This window comes from Mesoplodon mirus, assembly GCF_964341445.2.
Source record: "Mesoplodon mirus genome assembly, chromosome: 17".
Classification (NCBI taxonomy): Eukaryota; Metazoa; Chordata; class Mammalia; order Artiodactyla; family Ziphiidae; genus Mesoplodon; species Mesoplodon mirus.
The window spans coordinates 24572759-24592100 of record NC_138993.1 but is presented as its reverse complement, the minus strand read 5'-3'; the positions used below and the strand labels follow the sequence as shown (position 1 = coordinate 24592100).

The following is a 19342-nucleotide window of genomic DNA, read 5'->3' as shown; positions in this document are numbered from 1 at the left end:
CTGGAGCTGCCGAAGAGGCAAGAGACTTTTTCTTCCCTCTTTGTTTCCTGGTGCGCGAGGAGAGGGGATTAAGAGCGCACCTTAAAGGAGCTTCAGAGACGGGCACGAGCGTGGCTAACAGCATGGACCCCAGAGACGGGCATGAGATGCTAAGGCTGCTGCCGCCGCCACCAAGAAGCCTGTGTGCGAGCACAGGTCACTATCCACACCTCCCCTCCCGGAAGCCTGTGCAGCCCGCCACTGCCAGGGTCCCGGGATCCAGGGACAACTTCCCCGGAGAACGCACGGCACCTCAGGCTGGTGCAACGCTACGCCGGCCTCTGCCGTCGCAGGCTCGCCCCGCACTCCATGCCCCTCCCTCCCCCGGGCCTGAGTGAGCCAGAGCCCCCGAATCAGCTGCTCCTTTAACCCCGTCCTGTCTGAGCGAAGAACAGATGCCCTCAGGCAGCCTACACGCAGAGGTGGTTCCAAATCCAAAGCTGAACCCCAGGAGCTGTCCGAACAAAGAAGAGAAAGGGAAATTTCTCCCAGCAGCCTCAGGAGCAGCGGATTAAATCTCCACAATCAACTTGATGTACCTGTATCTGCGGAATACCTGAATAGACAACGAATCATCCCAAACTGAGGAGATGGACATTGGGAGCAACGACATATATATTTTTTACCCTTTTTCTTTTTGTGAGTGTGTATGTGTAAGCTTCTGTGTGTGATTTTTGTCTGTATAGATTTGCTTTTACCATTTGTCCTAGGGTTCTGTCTGTCCAATTTTTTTATTACTTAAAATTTTTTTTCTTAATATTTATTATTTTAATAACTTTATTTGATTTGATTTGATTTGATCTTCTTCTTTCTTTCTTTTTTTCCTCCCTTTTACTCTGAGCAGTGTGGATGGAAAGCTCTTGGTGCTCCAGCCAGGCGTCACGGCTGTGCCTCTGAGGTGGGAGAGCGAAATCAGGACACTGGTCCACAAGAGGCCTCCCAGCTCCACATAATTATCAAACGGAGAAAATATCCCAGAAATCTCCATCTCAACACCAAGACCCAGCTCCACTCAACCACCAGCAAGCTACAGTGCTAGACACCCTATGCCAAACAACTAGCAAGACAGGAACACAGGCCCATTCATTAGCAGAGAGGCTGCCTAAAATCATAATAAGGTCACAGACACCCCAAAACACACCACCAGACGTGGAACTGCCCAGCAGAAAGACAAGATCCAGCCTCATCCACCAGAACACAGGCACTAGTCCCCTCCACCAGGAAGCCTACACAACCCACTGAACCAACATTAGCCACTGGGGACAGACACCAAAAATAATGGGAAGTACGAACCTGCAGCCTGCGAAAAGGAGACCATAAACAGAGTAAGTTAAGCAAAATGAGAAGACAGAGAAACACACAGCAGATGAAGGAGCAAGGTAAAAACCAACCAGACCAAACAAATGAAGAGGAAATAGGCAGTCTACCTGAAAAAGAATTCAGAATAATGATAGTAAAGATCCAAAATCTTGGAAATAGAATGGAGAAAATACAAGAAACGTTTAACAAGGACCTAAAAGAACAAAAGTGCAAACAAACAATCATGAACACAATAAATGAAATTAAAAATTCTCTAGAAGGGATCAATAGCAGAATAACTGAGGCAAAAAATGGGTAAGTGACCTGGAAGATAAAACAGTGGAAATAACTACTGCAGAGCAGAATAAAGAAAAAAGAATGAAAAAAATTGAGGACAGTCTCAAAGACCTCTGGGACAACATTAAATGCACCAACATTTGAATTACAAGGGGTCCCAGAAGAAGAAGAGAAAAAGAAAGGGACTGAGAAAATATTTGAAGAGATTATTGTTGAAAACTTCCCTAATATGGGAAAGGAAATAGTCAATCAAGTCCAGGAAGCACAGAGAGTCCCATACAGGATAAATCCAAGGAGAAACATGCCAAGACACATATTAATCAAACTATCAAAAATTAAATACAAAGAAAAATTACTAAAAGCAGCAAAGGAAAAACAAAGAATAACACAGAAGGGAAGCCCCATAAGGTTAACAGCTGATCTTTCAGCAGAAACTCTGCAAGCCAGAAGGGAGTGGCAGGACATATTTAAAGTGATGAAGGAGAAAAACTTACAACCAAGATCACTCTACCCAGCAAGGATCTCATTCAGATTTGATGGAGAAATTAAAACCTTTACAGACGAGAAAAAGCTAAGAGAATTCAGCACCACCAAACCAGCTTTACAACAAATGCTAAAGGAACTTCTCTAGGCAGGAAACACAAGAGAAGGAAAAGACCTACAATAACAAACCCAAAACAATTAAGAAAATGGTAATAGGAACATACATATCGATAATTACCTTAAATGTAAATGGATTAAATGCTCCAACCAAAAGACAGAGATTGGCTGAATGGATACAAAAACAAGATCCGTATATATGCTGCCTACAAGAGACCTACTTCAGACCTAGGGACACATACAGACTGAAAGTGAGGGGATGGAAAAATATATTCCATGCAAATGGAAATCAAAAGAAAGCTGGAGTAGTAATTCTCATATCAGACAAAATAGACTTTAAAACAAAGACTATTAGAAGAGACAAAGAAGGACACCACATAATGATCAAGGAACGGATCAATCCAAGAAGAAGATATAACAATTGTAAATATTTATGCACCCAACATAGGAGCACTTCAATACATAAGGGAACTACTAACAGCCATAAAAGGGGAAATCGACAGTAACACAATCATAGTAGGGGACTTTAACACCCCACTTTCACCTGCGGACAGATCATCCAAAATGAAAATAAATAAGGAAACACAAGTTTTAAATGATGCATTAAACAAGATGGACTTAACTGATTTATAGGATATTGCATCCAAAAAAACAGAATACAGTTTCTTCTCAAGTGCTCATGAAACATTCTCCAGGAAGATCATATCTTGGGTCACAAGTCAAGCCTTGGTAAATTTAAGAAAATTGAAATCGTTATCAAGTATCTTTACTGACCACAACGCCATGAGACTAGATATCCATTACAGGAAAAATTCTGTAAAAAATACAAACATAATATGTAAAAACTACAAACACATGGAGGCTAAACAATACACTACTAAATAACCAAGAGATCACTGAAGAAATCAAAGAGGAAATCAAAAAATACCTAGAAACAAATGACAATGAAAACACGATGACCCAACACCTATGGGATGCAGCAAAAGCAGTTCTAAGAGGGAAGTTTATAGCAATACAATCCTACCTTAACAAACAAGAAACATCTCAAATAAACAACCTAACCTTACAACTAAAGCAATTAGAGAAAGAGCAAAAAACCCCCAAAGTTAGCAGAAGGAAAGAAATCATAAAGATCAGATCAGAAATAAATAAAAAAGAAATGAAGGAAACAATAGCAAAGATCAAGCAAACTAAAACCTGGTTCTTTGAGAAGATAAAATTGATAAACCATTAGCGAGACTCATCAAGAAGAAAAGGAGGAAGACAAAAATCAATAGAATTAGAAATGAAAAAGAAGTAACAACTGACACTGCAGAAATACAAAGGATCATGAGAGATTGCTACAAGCAACTATATGCCAATAAAATGAACAACCTGGAATAAATGGACAAATTCTTAGAAATACACAACCTGCCGAGACTGAACCACGAAGAAATAGACAATATAAACAGACCAATCACAAGCACTGAAATTGAGACTGTGATTAAAAATCTTCCAACAAACAAAAGCCCAGGACCAGATGGCTTCAAAGGTGAATTCTATCAAACATTCAGAGAAGAGCTAACACCTATCCTTCTCAAACTCCTCCAAAATTTAGCAGAGGGAGGAACACTCCCAAACTCATTCTATGAGGCCACCATCAACCTGATACCAAAAACAGACAAAGATGTCACAAAGATACTGGTCAATATCACTGATGAACATAGATGCAAGAATCCTCAACAAAATACTAGCAAACAGAATCCAACAGCACGTTTAAAAGATCATACACCATGATCAAGTGGGATTTATACCAGGAATGCAAGGATTCTTCAGTATATGCAAATCAATCAATGTGATACACCATATTAACAAATTGAAGGAGAAAAACGATATGATCATCTCAATAGATGCAGAGAAAGCTTTCAACAAAATTCAACACCATTTATGATAGAAAACCCTCCAGAAAGTAGGCACAGAGGGAACTTACCTCAACATAGTAAACACCATACATGACAAAGCAACAGCCAACATCATCCTCAATGGTGAAAAACTGAAACCATTTCCTCTAAGATCAGGAACAAGACAAGGTTGCCCACTCTCACCACTATTATTCAACATAGTTTTGGAAGTCTTAGCCACAGCAATCAGGGAAGAATCAGAAATAAAAGGAATCCAAATAGGAAAAGAAGAAATAAAGCTGTCACAGTTTGCAGATGACATGATACCATACATAGAGAATCCTAAAGATGCTACCAGAAAACTACTAGAGCTAATCAATGAATTTGGTAAAGTAGCAGGATACAAAATTAATGCACAGAAACCTCTTGCATTCCTATACACTAATGATGAATAATCTGAAAGTGAAATTAAGAAAACACTCCCATTTAACATTGCAACAAAGAAAATAAAATACCTAGGAATAAACCTACCTAACGAGACAAAAGACCTGTACTCGGAAAACTATGACACTGATGAAACAAATCAAAGATGACACAAACAGATGGAGAGATATACCATGTTCTTGGATTGGAAAAATCAACACTGTGAAAATGACTATACTACCCAAAGCAATCTACAGATTCAATGCAATCCCTATCAAACTACCAGTGGCATTTTTCACAGAACTAGAACAAAAAATTTCGCAGTTTGCATGGAAACACAAAAGACCCCGAATAGCCAAAGCAATCTAGAGGAAGAAAAACAGAGCTGGAGGAATCAGGCTCTGGGACTTCAGACTATACTACAAAGCTACAGTAATCAAGACAGAATGGTAGTGGCACAAAAACAGAAATATAGGTCAATGGAACAGGATAGAAAGCCCAGAGATAAACCCACACACATATGGTCACCTTATCTTTGACAAAGGAGGCAAGAATATACACTGGAGAAAAGACAGCCTCTTCAATAAATGGTGCTGGGAAAACTGGACAGCTACATGTAAAAGAATGAAATTAGAACACTCCCTAACACCATACACTAAAATAAACTCAAAATGGACTAAAGACCTAAATGTAAGGTCAGACACTATTAACCTTGTAGAGGAAAACATAGGCAGAACACTCTATGACATAAATCACAGCAAGATCCTTTTTGACCCACCTCCTAGAGAAATGGACACTGAAACAAAACTAAACAAATGGGACCTAATGAAACTTAAAAGCTTTTGCACAGTAAAGGAAACCATAACCAAGACAAAAAGACAACCCTCAGAATAGGAGAAAATATTTGCAAATGAAGCAACTGACAAAGGATTAAAAGGACAAAGGATTAATCTCCAAAATTTTCAAGCAGCTCACGCAGCTAAATATCAAAAAAACAAACAACCCAATCCCAAAATGGGCAGAAGACCTAAACAGACATTTCTCCAATGAAGATATACAGATTGCCAAGAAACACAAGAAAGGATGCTCAACATCACTATCATCAGAGAAATGCAAATCAAAACTACAATGAGGTATCATCTCACACCAGTCAGAATGGCCATGATCAAAAAAATCTATAAACAATAAAATGCTGGAGATGGTGTGGAGAAAAGGGAACACTCTTGCACTGTTGGTGGGAATGAAAATTGATACAGCCACTATGGAGAACAGTATGGAGGTTCCTTAAAAAACTGAAAATAGAACTACCGTATGACCCAGCAATCCCACTACTGGGCATATACCCTGAAAAAACCATAATTCAAAAAGAGTCATGTACCAATATGTTCATTGCAGCTCTATTTACAATAGCCAGGACATGGAAGCAGCCTAAGTGTCCATCGACAGATGAATGGATAAAGAAGGTGTGGCACATATATACAATGGAATATTACTCAGCCATAAAAAGAAACGAAATTGAGTTATTTGAAATGAGGTAGATGGACCTAGAGTCTGTCATACAGAGTGAAGTAAGTCAGAAAGAGAAATACAAATACCGTATGCTAACACATATATATGGAATGTAAAAAAAAAAATTGTCATGAAGAACCTAGGGGCAAGACAGGAATAAAGACACAGACCTACTAAAGAATGGACTTGGGGATATGGGGAGGGGGAAGGGTAAGCTGTGACAAAGTGAAAGAGCGGCATGGACATATATACACTACCAAACGTAAGGTAGATAGCTAGTGGGAAGCAGCCGCATAGCACAGGGAGATCAGCTCAGTGCTTTGTGACCACTTAGAGGGGTTGGATAGGGAGGGTGGGAGGGAGGGAGACGCAAGAGGGAGAGATAAGGGGACATAAGTATATGTATAACTGATTCACTTTTTATAAAGCAGAAACTAACACACCATTTTAAAGCAATTATACTCCAATAAAGATGTTAAAAAAAATTAGCTTGCATAACAAGTTGGTCTAAAGGTAACAGTAATACATAATTATAACAACAGCAACAGCAAAGAATGAAATACTGCCATTTGCAGCAACGTAAAAGAACCTAGAGAATATTATGCTAAGTGAAATAAGTCAGGAAAAGAAAGACGAATACTGTATGTTTTCACTTATATATGGAATCTAAAAAAACCCAAAAAATACAAAACAAAAAACCAAACAACTAAACATAAACAAAAACAGACTCACAGACACAGAGATGAAACTATTGGTTACCAGTGGGGAGAGGAAGTGGGGAGGAGCAAGACAGGGATAGAAGATTAAGATGTACAAACTACTGTGTTTGAAATAAGATATAAGGAAATATTGTACAGCACAGGGAATATAGCCAACAGTTTATAATAACTTTAAATGGAGTATAATCTATAAAAATATTGAATTACTATGTTGTACACCTGAAACTAAAATTGTTAATCAACTATATTTCAATAAACACACACACACACACACACACACACACAAAGTATCTGTATGATAGCTGAATACTTACTAGTTGTCTTAAAAAAAATTCAAGCCAATTTGAAAAACTTGTTTTTTTGGTTCAAATAAAGTATAAACTACCTGTTTATATTTGCCAACTTTTTAAAGCACCTTGCCTTCACTAATAAATCTCTGTGAGGTAACAAGAAAAAAAGAAAAGAGGGTCACTTCCTCATCTGTGTTCCCACAGCATTATGTAGAAATCTCTATTGTAACATTTAAAAGTTGCATTTTAATTGTTTATTTCTATATCTACCTTTCTTCATATGCAGGCAATTAATAACTTTAGGAAAAACAATACGCATATAAGAAAAGAAAAATAACTGTAGTGTACTGAGTGGTTCAGCTGTGTACAGTCCTTGTGCCATGATAATAATGCAAACACTGAATGAAGTTCTAAATAAAATGATTACCTAGTATTTAGGAAGAATGGGAGATAGGAAGTATGTATGTGTAGTGGGCAGAGGGATGGTGAAAGAGAGCTAAACTGTAATTTTCCATAGTAGGAAATCAATGGACAATGCCTGACAATGAAAAATAAATCAAAAAATGTCAATAAAGTATATTGTTTAGTGATATGGAGGTAAATATCAAAAGAAACAGCCGAGTTGAAAGCGGTAGCCTCTGAGGAATAGGAAACAGGAAAGTGTCCCAGGACAGATAACAGAGAACTGGCATTTTTCATTAAAAGCCTTGAAAAACTATCTGGATCAAATTTTAGGCATATTTAACAAATATTAAGAAAAACAAAAAACTCAAATAAAAATTTAAAAATAAGCGAAGGAAACTAAGCAGTGCTCTGATCTGTCTCCACCTATTCAGAGTGACTTCTGAGACAGAAGTGAGCTGGGTTTCTGTTCATGGGAGTGATGAAAATCAATAGTGATGAAGACAGGACACTTAGAGAAGGAAGGACTACTAACCAGTCTGAGCCAAATCCTGAACGTGAAGCTAAGGGCCACTTTGTTCCTGAAAGTGTTTTCATTTGTAAAACTGCTTATGACCATTAGGGAGAACTTGGGTTCTTTTCATAGAAAAGGGTTGTCATTTCCTGGACATTTGGCTAGAAGACAATGCTCCCTAAGTCCTAAGGGAAACCAATGGGCAGTCTTGCTGATAGTTACTGCCCAATTACTTTGATTCCTCTCCTTGAAAACACAACTGTTCCCTGATGCGTGATGTAAATAATGTACAGTAGTTGAATGTTATAATTCCAAGGTATGATATGAGAGGGATCCTTATAATTTGCTTCCCTAAACACTCAACCAAACCACCTACTGGGGTAGAGGAATCTGATGATAGGCACCTCAGAAGCATAAATATCTGTGTAATCAAGTGAATTTTTAAATAACTTATATAGAGATATTAAGATTTAATATTTCCACTCTAGAAAAAAATTCCAAAGAAAGTTTTAAAAATTCTCCTTAAAACATAATCACAATAAGAAATATATGTGTGGCTTCCCTGGTAGCACAGTGGTTGAGAGTCTGCCTGCTGATGCAGGGGACACGGGTTCGTGCCCCGGTCCGGGAAGATCCCACATGCCACGGAGCGGCTAGGCCCGTGAGCCATAGCCACTGAGCCTATGTGTCCGGAGCCTGTGCTCCACAACAGGAGAGGCCACAACAGTGAGAGGCCCGCGTACCGCAAAAAAAAAAAAAAAAAAAAGAAATCTATGTAATTATCATTTGTAGGATTTTACTGTTTTAAATATGGCAGCAAGCCCTTTGGGGGAAGGGGGAGCTACAATCAAATAAGATTCAATTAAGTAAACAGGAATTCTCCAAAGTCACAATCTCTAATTACATGAAAATATCCATGGAAATGTAATGAGACAGAAAATTACTTATAATTGCCAAACCTCCTCTAAAGGAAAATATAGTGTGCAGCTCAAAGAAATACTTTCTTTTAACTTCTTAATTTGAAAGTTTCTAAACCCATAGAATATCTGAAAGAATAGAATATGAATACCCATATATCCTTCACCTAGATTTCACCAATTGTTAAGATTTTACCACTCTGTGTTCTCACTCTCCCTTGCTCTTTGTGGTGTGTGTGTGTATTTTGTAACCATTCATCATGTCTTTTTTTTCCCTGAAACATTTGGAAGTAAGTTGTAGAAATCTTTTCATTTTATCCTTTAAATATTTCAGCATACGGCTCCTAGGAACAGAAATATTTCTCCTTGCAAAAAAATCAATAGACAGAAACCTCAATTAAGTAGTCGGAAGGCCAGAAGTGGGAGCTCTCATGCCCTGTGACAATAGCAGAGCCCAACAGGACAAAGAAAAACTTCCTTTTCTTGCCTGGCAAGAGCTCAGCCAATGAGAGACTGGCAGGACTCAACCAATGTAAAGCCGCTACACTTTGAACTCTCAGTTCCTCCACTGGATTCTTTGTTCACTATAGCTCTCCCGACTTCCGTTTTCCCTTTTAGAAGAGTCCTTCCTCCTCTTCTTGTTGCATAAGGACTTGCTTGTGGCTTGCCACGGTTGGCAATCCTAAACTGCAGTTCTTTGTTGATCTTGAATAAACGCATTTTTGCTGGAGAAACAACTCAAAGTCTATTTGTTTTAGGTCAACCCCCTCATAAACACAGTACCATTATGATACCTAAGAAAATTAATATTAATTCAATATCATCTACACTTTCTCAATTGTCCTAAAATGTCTTTTATAGCTGTTTTCATTTCATCTCCTGATCCAGGATCCAATCCAATCTCATACATTGAATTTGGTTGTTACAGCTCTGGAAGGAATGTTAAAATAAGGCACAAAGGGTAATCTTGTAACAGGTGACAAACCCCAGAAATGACTGGTCACTTCCCAGGAGGGTAGGCCCAATTAACTGTGAGGCTCCCTTTTTGTTTTTTTTGAAGTGATACAAAGTTTGGGGCCAAAATTGAATTGCTCCGGACATCAGAAGAGGGATTATCTTCTTAAAACTAATGCTCTTGTAAAAGTAAGGCTGAAAGTACAGAGTACATCTTGGATAGCAAACTCAAGTATTAAAAAGTGCCAAAACATGATCTTGTCTCAGATACCAAATTATTAAGCTGTTCCAAGATACCTTGGCTTCACCCGAGGTTCAGAAGAATAATTTTTAAAAAGGTACGCTTGACAATAAGAGTAGTATACCCCAAATTACCTCTTCTGTAGCTGCTCATCAGACATTTGTAGCTCCTCCTTTAAACGCATATACCGGTCTTCTCTCAGCAGCCTAGAGCCATCATAGAGGCTTAGCTCTCGGTCATGGATCAATCTAATGGGATAGGGGAAGGTCAGGAAACAAATTAATCAGTTTTGAACATTGAAGTTATTAGAGGTAGCATCAGTCAGTTAATATTTTAGTCATATGTATTATTACTGGCAATTGAGTCTAGTAATTTTGTTAAATGCATCTTTCGAAATTTTAAGTTGGCTAGTGCTGTTATACTTGGCAAAAACTGTTGGTTTCTGTGAGGACAGTAGTCATGGTTACTAGATGTGAATAGGGAGGAGGAGGAGGAGGAGCTAGAAAGGGGAAGAAGGAAGGAAATGAAAAGAAAGAGCTGATTGATAAAGTAGCAGGTTACAACATTAATGCATAGAAATCTTGCATTCCTATACACTAATGATGAAAAATCTGAAAGAGAAATTAAGGAAACAGTCCAATTTACCATTGCAACAAAAAGAATAAACTACCTAGGAATAAACCTACCTAAGGAGACAAAAGACCTTTATGCAGAAAACTACAAGACACTGATGAAAGAAATTAAAGATGATACCAAGAGATGGAGAGATATACCATGTTCTTGGATTGGAAGAATCAACATTCTGAAAATGACTATACTACCCAAAGCAATCTACAGATTCAATGCAATCCCTATCAAACTACCAGTGGCATTTTTCACAGAACTAGAACAAAAAATTGCACAATTTGCATGGAAACACAAAAGACCCTGAGTAGCCAAAGCAATCTTGAGAAAGAAAAATGGAGCTGGAGGAATCAGGCTCCTGGACTTCAGACTATACTACAAAGCTACAGTAATCAAGACAGAATGGTACTGACGCAAAAACAGAAATATAGGTCAATGGAACAGGATAGAAAGCCCAGAGATAAACCCACGCACATATGGTCACCTTATCTTTGATAAAGGAGGAGAGAATACACAATGGAGAAAAGACAGCCTCTTCAATAAGTGCTGCTGGAAAAACTGGACAGCTACATGTGAAAGAATGAAATTAGAACACTCCCTAACACCATACACAAAAAGAAACTCAAATGGATTAAACCTCATAGAGGAAAACATAGGCAGAACACTCTATGACATAAATCAGAGCAAGATCCTTTTTGACCCACCTCCTAGAGAAATGGAAACTAAAAACAAAAATAAATAAATGGGACCTAATGAAACTTAAAAGCTTTTGCACAGTAAAGGAAACCATAACCAAGACAAAAAGACAACCCTCAGAATGGGAGAAAATATTTGCAAATGAAGCAACTGACAAAGGATTAATGACAAAGGATTAAAAGGACAAAGGATTAATCTCCAAAATTTTCAAGCAGCTCACGCAGCTCAATATCAAAAAAACAAACAACCCAATCCAAAAATGGGCAGAATATCTACATAGACATTTCTCCAAAGAAGATATACAGATTGCCAACAAACACATGAAAGGATGCTCAACATCACTAATCATTAGAGAAATGCAAATCAAAACTACAATGAAGTATCACCTCACACCAGTCAGAATGGCCATCATCAAAAAATCTGCAAACAATAAATGCTGGACAGGGTGTGGAGAAAAGGGAACCCTCTTGCACTGTTGGTGGGAATGAAAATTGATACAGCCACTATGGAGAACAGTATGGAGGTTCCTTAAAAAACTAAATATAGAACTACCATATGACCCAGCAATCCCACTACTGGGCATATACCCTGAGAAAACTTTAACCCCAAAAGAGTCATATACCACAATGTTCATTGCAGCTCTATTTACAATAGCCAGGACATGGAAGCAGCCTAAGTGTCCATCAACAGATGAATGGATAAAGAAGATGTGGCATATATATACAATGGAGTATTACTCAGCCATAAAAAGAAACGAAATTGAGTTATTTGTAGTGAGGTGGATGTACCTAGAGACTGTCATACAGAGTGAAGTAAGTCAGAAAGAGAAAAACAAATACCGTATACTAACACATATATATGGAATCTAAAAAAAAAAAAAAGGTTATGAAGAACCTAAGGGCAAGACAGGAATAAAGATGCAGCCGTAGAGAATGGACTCAAGGACATGGGGAGGGGGACGGGTAAGCTGGGATGAAGTGAGAGAGTGGCATGGACATATATACACTACCAAAGGTAAAACAGATAGCTAGTGGGAAGCAGCCACATATCACAAGGAGATCAGCTCGGTGCTTTGTGTCCACCTAGAGGGGTGGGATAGGGAGGGTGGGAGGGAGAAGCAAGAGGAAGGAGATATGGGGATATATGTATATGTATGGCTAATTCACTTTGTTATAAAGCAGAAAGTAATACACCATTGTAATGCAATTATACTATAATAAAGATGTTAAAAAGCTAACACAACATTGTAAAACAACTAAAAAAAAAAAAGAGAGAAACAGCTGAATGATTGACTCAGGATAACCATGAGGTAAATATTAATGAACAAGGCAGCTGGTACATATTCACTGGAGTCTAACATAACTCTTTAAGGTGTAATATTATCAAAATATTTCTATCTTTGCAATTACAGGATTTAAAATATCTAAAATCTTTACCATGAAGTAACTAATCCTATTTCATATACCAACTATGATGGGACCTAGCCATCCACAGCACAAAGAGCATTGTCTTCCAGATGTTGCAGGGGTTGAAACCTGCTGTTCTAGGTCTTAAACCAACCACTAAAGTTTCCTGATGCCCACAGTACAGTCGCCCCACAGACCTCTGCTCGGTGAACACTGAGGAGAGGAGAGACTACATAATGCAGAGGTTAAGAGCATGGGCAGTGGAGTCACTCAGACCTGGGTTCAAGTCCCAGCCTTGTACCTTATTAGCTGAATGGACTGGGAAGGGGAAGAACTAATCCACCTGTTTAAATTTTATTTTATTTTATTTTTTTGCGGTACGCGGGCCTCTCACTGTTGTGGCCTCTCCCGTTGTGGAGCACAGGCTCCGAACGTGCAGGCTCAGCGGCCATGGCTCACGGGCCCAGCTGCTCCGCGGCATGTGGGATCTTCCCGGACTGGGGCACGAACCCGTGTCCCCTGCATCAGCAGGCGGACTCTCAACCACTGCGCCACAAGGGAAGCCCCCGCCTGTTTAAATTTTATCTTTTATAAAACCAGGGCAATAATACCAACCTCACAGTATTGCTGTGAAAACTGAACAGCTAATATAAGGCACATGCTTAACCTAGTTGTTCTCAACCTTAGCTGCACATTAGAATCTTCTGGGAAGCAGTTAAAAATGCCAATGTCCAGGCCTCATCCTGGATCAATTACATCAGAATTTGAGGAGGTGGAGCCCAGGCGTCAGTAATTTTTAAGCCTCATTCCCACAAGGAGATTCCACGGTTGCGAATCTGAGAAACACTGGCTTAGCACAATGCCTGGTGTAGAGAAAGTGCTCAATTAATGGTAGCTGCTGCTGCTATTACCACTACTTGGCCTAACAGGCAAGAGACAGCCAGTAAAAGGAGGCAGTAGGTATTATTTTGTTTGTGTTTGCATTTGCCTGTTTAGAAGAGAAAAATACTGTAAATCTATAGAATGTTTATGGTAAATCACTGGAACTTTGTGATTATTCCTTTTAAGTGCTCTCAACTTGAATCGGGATTAACGCAGTGTTCTTAGAATCCTTAATTACACTCAGTATTTGCATCTTGTCAAGGACAAAAAAACTGTTGAATGGTTAGTTGGGGAAGTAGATTATTTCACTTATTTGAAATTTCTCAGTAAGTTAAAATTTAGATTTAAAAGTTAAAAACAATGTCTACAAGTGATAGAATCAAGATGTAACAAACAAACAAACAAAAATGGTATCATTAATCTCCCAAAGTGACGCAAGATGGGAATATTTTCCATGAAAGGTACACATGAAGTCTTAACATTAAAGAGAAGTTAACTAGGAATGTGTGGATATTTGCCCCACCTAAACTGAAATAAGAAAACAACAGTGACACAAATGTTCAGGTTTGTAAACACAAAGTGAACTTTAGCCTATAGAAAATATAATCAAAGAGCTATTATACATTTTATATAAGGAACTATATTTTCTCTCAAAAAAAAATGCCGACAGTATCACCAATAATTTAGATTTAGGATTGAAAAGGAGTTTGTAAACAGTGAAGCTTTGACAAACTGCAGAAACTTCAGCTGTATGACTTATTGCATATATCCATCAACCTATATAAAGTTTCAAAATTACTACTTAAAAGTTTTCTTTTTTCAGCTCTTACACACAGAATTTTGCTATGGCAGTGGCTTTTCCCAAAATGTTCATTATTTGAAGTTTTACTCTACTGTGCTTAAAACAATAAAAACATCTGCTGTTCTACTTGGATATAGAATTATAAATTCCTCAGGGACTATGTAACCCAGTTTAAATTAGAAGATTGAGAAAGTTCCACGTCTGCTGCTTACGAGGTGTGTTTTTGTGTGTGTGACTCATACAGACCTTTGTAATACAGCGAATGTACCCGGATTGACTCTGTGAATGCCATCCAAGAGGACCAGCTTCCCTTCCAGAGCAGCATTTACAAGGGGTGAGAACCGCCAGGCAGTGTCTCCATTTGGAAGCGTGTATCTCTGCTGTAGCAGCTCACGTGCTGTCATATCCTGAAACCAATCCCCAACACCCCCCAAAGAAAATGCAGAATTAATTTTTAAGACATGAAGGATAGTTTCTTTAGCTTTAGAGTTACCTCTCTCTGAATATAACATTCCATACAACAACTGGGGAGTCATCTTCTACAATCCAAAGAGAAAGATATTCAGAAGCTTTTCTTGGTCATTTGAATTTTTTTCCTATTACTCAGCCACATAATATAGTACAGGTTTTGTTTTGTTTTTTTCTCTATTTTATTTAGCACTTTTCCCCTCTTTTAAAATGTTCACTTGGTATCTACACAGATGATGGCAATAATTTCCACCCAACTTCAATGGAATTTAACTCAATCGGCTTTACTCCTGAAAGGGCCAAAATATATGGATTCCTTTTTAAGAATTAGAGGCCATACAAACTCACTGGGAAGAGATGCTTGTCAATGATGTGCATTTTCTTACAGTTGAGTTCTCCCGAAAAGCCATGCTAGGAACCACCCCAGTGACTCACTTAAAGAGGCTTGAAAATGGAGGAAACTGAGGAGGACAGCCATCAGATGAGGCACAGGAATTGACAAACAATAGCACGGCACTTACAAGCAATTTTTTAAAATTAATTTTTATTGGAGTACAGTTGAATTGCAACGTTGTGCAAGTTTTTAAAGCACATACACAATGTACTAGTGCTTAAACAGTGTAACAGGTTTAAGCAAGCTATTAACAGTAGTGGCATATAAACATCGACTTACTGTAAAAAATTTTGGTGCTATATAATATGAATAATTTTTTCTTACATGTGTTAATGTTGAAGATAATAGTTTCTTTTGTGTTATCAACTTCAGATAAATTCTGTAACACTTATATCAAACAAAAGTTAAACATTTAGTCAATTTTATCCAAAAATTTAAAGGCTTTTGTAAATTCTTTGATACCCAACTCCAGTCTTAATAAGATGGAAAGTGAATGAACTTGTTTATATTCACAGTGGCAACAAATTTGTATTGAAATCAAGATTAAAATGTAAGTCTTGATCATTTCAATTTTCTCACTATCAAAAAAGTACTGACTTAGGCTTATATTGAATCATAATGACACTTGAGAAACAATAATATTCAAACTGATGAAATAAAAATTCAGGGACTTCCCTGTTGGTGCAGTGGTTAAGAATCCCACTCCCAATGCAGGGAACATTGGTTCAAGCCTTGGTCCGGGAAGATCCCACATGCCTCTGAGCTACTAAGCCCACGCACCACAACTACTGAGCCTGTGCTCTAGAGCCCGCGAGCCACAACTACTGAGCCCGCGTGCTGCAGCTACTGAAGTCTGTGTGCCTAGAGCCCATGCTCTGCAACAAGAGAAGTTACCACAATGAGAAGCCCGCGCACCACAACAAAGAGTAGCCCCCGCTCGCCGCAGCTAGAGAAAGGCCACACGCAGCAACAAAGACCCAAAGCAGCCAAAAATAAATAAATATATAAATCAATCAATAAATTTAAAAAATAAAATAAACAAAAATTCACATTTTAAGTCAAGACAAGAAAAATTTAAATGTAATTTTTTTCTCTGCCCATTTGGGCCTCCTCCCTCCCCTCTAGTGTGCATTTTGCATCTGCTTTATGCATTAACCAGACCTCCCCAATGGCAGAAAGGCCTACTTAATCATAAAGATCAATTTTTCTTCTTCTGAGGCCAACCATGTAACTCCTTAGAAGATAGCATTCCTTTCTCAATCCTGTGAGGGGTCACAATGACCCACCACTCGCCTTGTATCTGCAAACATCTCTGGTAAACTTCATGTACAAAGCCAATATATCATTTTCCTTAAAGACAGTGATTGGTGCAGAACAGACTGATCAGATGACTGGGGAGATACTGGGCAGCACCTAATGGAAGTTTAAGAGCTTAAATACTTACTTATTAAATACTTACTTATTAATGTTACTATCTATGTTTCTTATATTCTATCTATTTTACAGGATTACTGTTTCCTGCATTACCAAAGGTGTGACTGAGCCTCAGATAAAATTAATGATGATTAGGTGCCTTGAAATGATTGATCAAATATATAGTTCTATCAATATAGTTCTATATATCAATGATTGTAATAGTGTAACTCTAGTATGGGAAGAAGCAACAAAAGGACCACCTTTTCCTAGACCAAAACTGACTAGCAAGCTAGGTGGTTCAGAGGCTTTTGGCAACTGCTAACAGGGCCTAGTCCAGCTATAGCACACTGAGTGACCTGTGAACGACATCTGTGCCTGACCTGCGAATGAGCATTCCTATTGTCATGGGACAAACTGGTCACATAATACCTCCCAAACCTTGGTCAAAATTAAGACTAAAAGGGAAGGGACTGTAAAATAAAGAATGTTGCCCACTATCCAGTTCTACAAGAATCAAGTCAGTAATCACTGCAGCCGCTGACCTACAATACACCCTAAAAGGAATTCAGGGTGAAGGTCAGGATAAGGCACTTTGTGCTCTGGGGAAACTGACACAGCTGGCCTTCAGGTGGTTAGATATTTTCAGAAGAAAATTTTTATGAACCTGGATTCTTGCACTTCCCCATACTTAGAAAAACACTAAAACTATTAACTAAGATGTCTGTTCCTCATGACTAGCAGCAACCTTCTACTGAGATGTGTGCTTGACTGCAGGTATCCCCTTCGGCAAAAATCACACACACACTGACCTCTCCCTTTACCTCTTCAGAACAGTTCTCAGAGCTCTCTAAGAGCCTGTCTCCTGGGTTATAATCCTCATGTTGGCTCGAGTAAAATTTTCCGTTTCTTCCTTAGATTGACTATTGATTCATTTTTTTCATTGACAAAACTCAGCAACATAGCCCTAAAGATCTGACTTTGACACATTATCAAAATTTGGCTTAACTCATTAATGTTATCTAATTTTTCAACTATGAATTTTAAATTCTATGCAATTTATATGAGCATGTAAGACTAAATCTATCATCATCATCAGTGTTTACTGAGATGGTTCATGGTGAAAAGGAGCTTATTCACACTCATGGCTATGTTACAGAACCGGAAATGGATCACTCTTGCAAGAAAAATAGGACAAATCAAAATAAATGTTGCTGTTTCATTTTCATAATTGAATTATGAAAAAAATCAAATATATATATACACACATATATAAATCTTTTAAAAAATTAATATAAAAACAGGTAAATTTAAAGAAAACTCTTGGTATTAATTATTCCAGAAAAACAGTCAGTATAGAGTTACATTACATATTGTCCTAGAGCATAAAACAAACAGAAAACATGCTTTAGCACAGTGGTTCTAAGTCAAAGGTATGTATCAGAAACAGCTGGAGGAAATTCTGGAAAATATACTGATAGAAGCTTAGCCCTTATCACCCTGAAGATTTGGATTCAGTAGATCCAAGGTGGGGCTTACCACGCATTTTCCATTAAATATTACATAGGTGATATCTTAAATGACTCCCAGGTGGGAAGCACAGCTTTAAAAAAGAGACATTAACTTAATGTGAAACTTTGTCTCATTTATTTATACTCCTTCCTTATTCTGATAGGAATTATGAGATTGCAGGAAGATATATATTAATAAAATGTATAACAAAGTAGTATAAATTAAAAGGTGAAAAAAAAAGAAGGAAAAAAGGAAAGAGTAGGCCTTATTTCCTTTAAGCATTTCTATTGATATTCAGAAAGGAGGTAACATGAAGAAGGTATCCCACTGAAACCATATTGTTAAAGAAATGACTGGGGGTTAATTTTGAAAATCCCAGCTTCAGACTGAAAACAGATGGTTTTCTAACCCAACTCAGCTCCTTTTTTTTTTTTTTTTGCGGTACGCGGGCCTCTCACTGTTGTGGCCTCTCCCGTTGCAGAGCACAGGCTCCGGATGCGCAGGCTCAGCAGCCATGGCTCACGGGTCCAGCTGCTCCGTGGCATGTGGGATCCTCCCGGACCGGGGCACGAACCCGTGTCTCCTGCATCGGCAGGCGGACTCTCAACCACTGCACCACCAGGGAAGCCCCAACTCAGCTCCTTTTGCGTGGGCCCAAGAAGAGGAGATGAGGATTGTGACTCTGGCATAAGAGGTTTGAACTCCTAAGGAGCTGAGGCCAGCAACTGGTAACTTTTTTTTTTTTTTTAATTTTGACAGAGAAAATTCCTCACTCTGATACCAACACATCCTGAATCACCATTCTGTACAAGATATAAAAAAGCACTACTTCATTTTGTAGTGATGGATGATTCCAAAGTACATTCATATCTTGTTAATTCACAGAATGTCTACAATACTGGCCTCATTCAAATAAGTAAATATTTACTAATAAAGACGACGAGAAAGACAACCAGTATGTACGGCTCCCCTTTTCCAACCTAGCAGTTGGAGACTCCCTTTTACTGACGGAAGCAAACTGAAATAATTATTTGCTGCTACACAGCAAGCAGTACTAGACC

General features: G+C 38.3%; 1 protein-coding gene across 4 annotated transcripts in view; it reads right to left on the bottom strand.

Moving 5' to 3' along the window:
* Window positions 1-19342, bottom strand: part of VWA8 (von Willebrand factor A domain containing 8) — a 369162-nt gene that overhangs the window by 243216 nt on the left and 106604 nt on the right. For all 4 annotated transcript variants that reach the window (XM_082602373.1, XM_082602374.1, XM_082602375.1 and 1 more), the window contains exons 13-14: window positions 14741-14901; window positions 10219-10332 (exon numbers count right to left, since the gene is read on the bottom strand). In XM_082602373.1, coding sequence (XP_082458499.1) covers window positions 10219-10332; window positions 14741-14901 — 275 coding nt within the window. The remainder of the gene's footprint in view (window positions 1-10218; window positions 10333-14740; window positions 14902-19342) is intronic.